The sequence below is a fragment of the Rhincodon typus genome, chromosome 42 (assembly GCF_021869965.1).
Source record: "Rhincodon typus isolate 14 chromosome 42, sRhiTyp1.1, whole genome shotgun sequence".
Lineage (NCBI taxonomy): Eukaryota > Metazoa > Chordata > Chondrichthyes > Orectolobiformes > Rhincodontidae > Rhincodon > Rhincodon typus.
In genome coordinates, this window is record NC_063373.1 from 6,322,149 (window position 1) to 6,322,526 (window position 378).

The 378-nt window shown below is 55.0% G+C and overlaps 1 protein-coding gene across 2 annotated transcripts in view; it reads left to right on the forward strand.

The window, feature by feature from the left end:
- LOC109926160 (E3 ubiquitin-protein ligase RNF31) overlaps positions 1 to 213 on the forward strand; it is a 14,944-nt gene extending 14,731 nt beyond the window's left edge. For both annotated transcript variants that reach the window (XM_048619236.1, XM_048619235.1), the window contains exon 10: positions 91 to 213. In XM_048619236.1, the coding sequence (XP_048475193.1) occupies positions 91 to 141 (51 nt within the window). In that variant the 3' untranslated portion in view covers positions 142 to 213. The remainder of the gene's footprint in view (positions 1 to 90) is intronic.
- Positions 214 to 378: the final 165 nt, after the last annotated feature.

The following is a 378-nucleotide window of genomic DNA, read 5'->3' on the forward strand; positions in this document are numbered from 1 at the left end:
GGGGGGGGGGGGGGGTGCCCTGTGGTGACCCTGATCAATAACCGGGGACTCACTAACCTTGATGCTGTGGTTTGTGTTTCTCTGCCTCAGGCCGTCACCAGTATTCCACTGGGAGACAAAATCCCAAGGGTGAGGAAGTGAGCTCAGATCCGGAATTCTACCTGAATCAAGGCCAAGAGTAAAGTTTATTCAATAAAGCAACTGCAAAATGGATTTCTGTTCAGTCACTTATTGAAACAGATTCAATCTGCACCCTTCCTCCCCCCCACCCACCCACCCATACCTCCCCGTCTCCCACCAACCCACCAACACACACCCATACCTCCCCGTCTCCCACCAACACACACACACCTCCCCGTCTCCCCCCCTCCCCCCCAC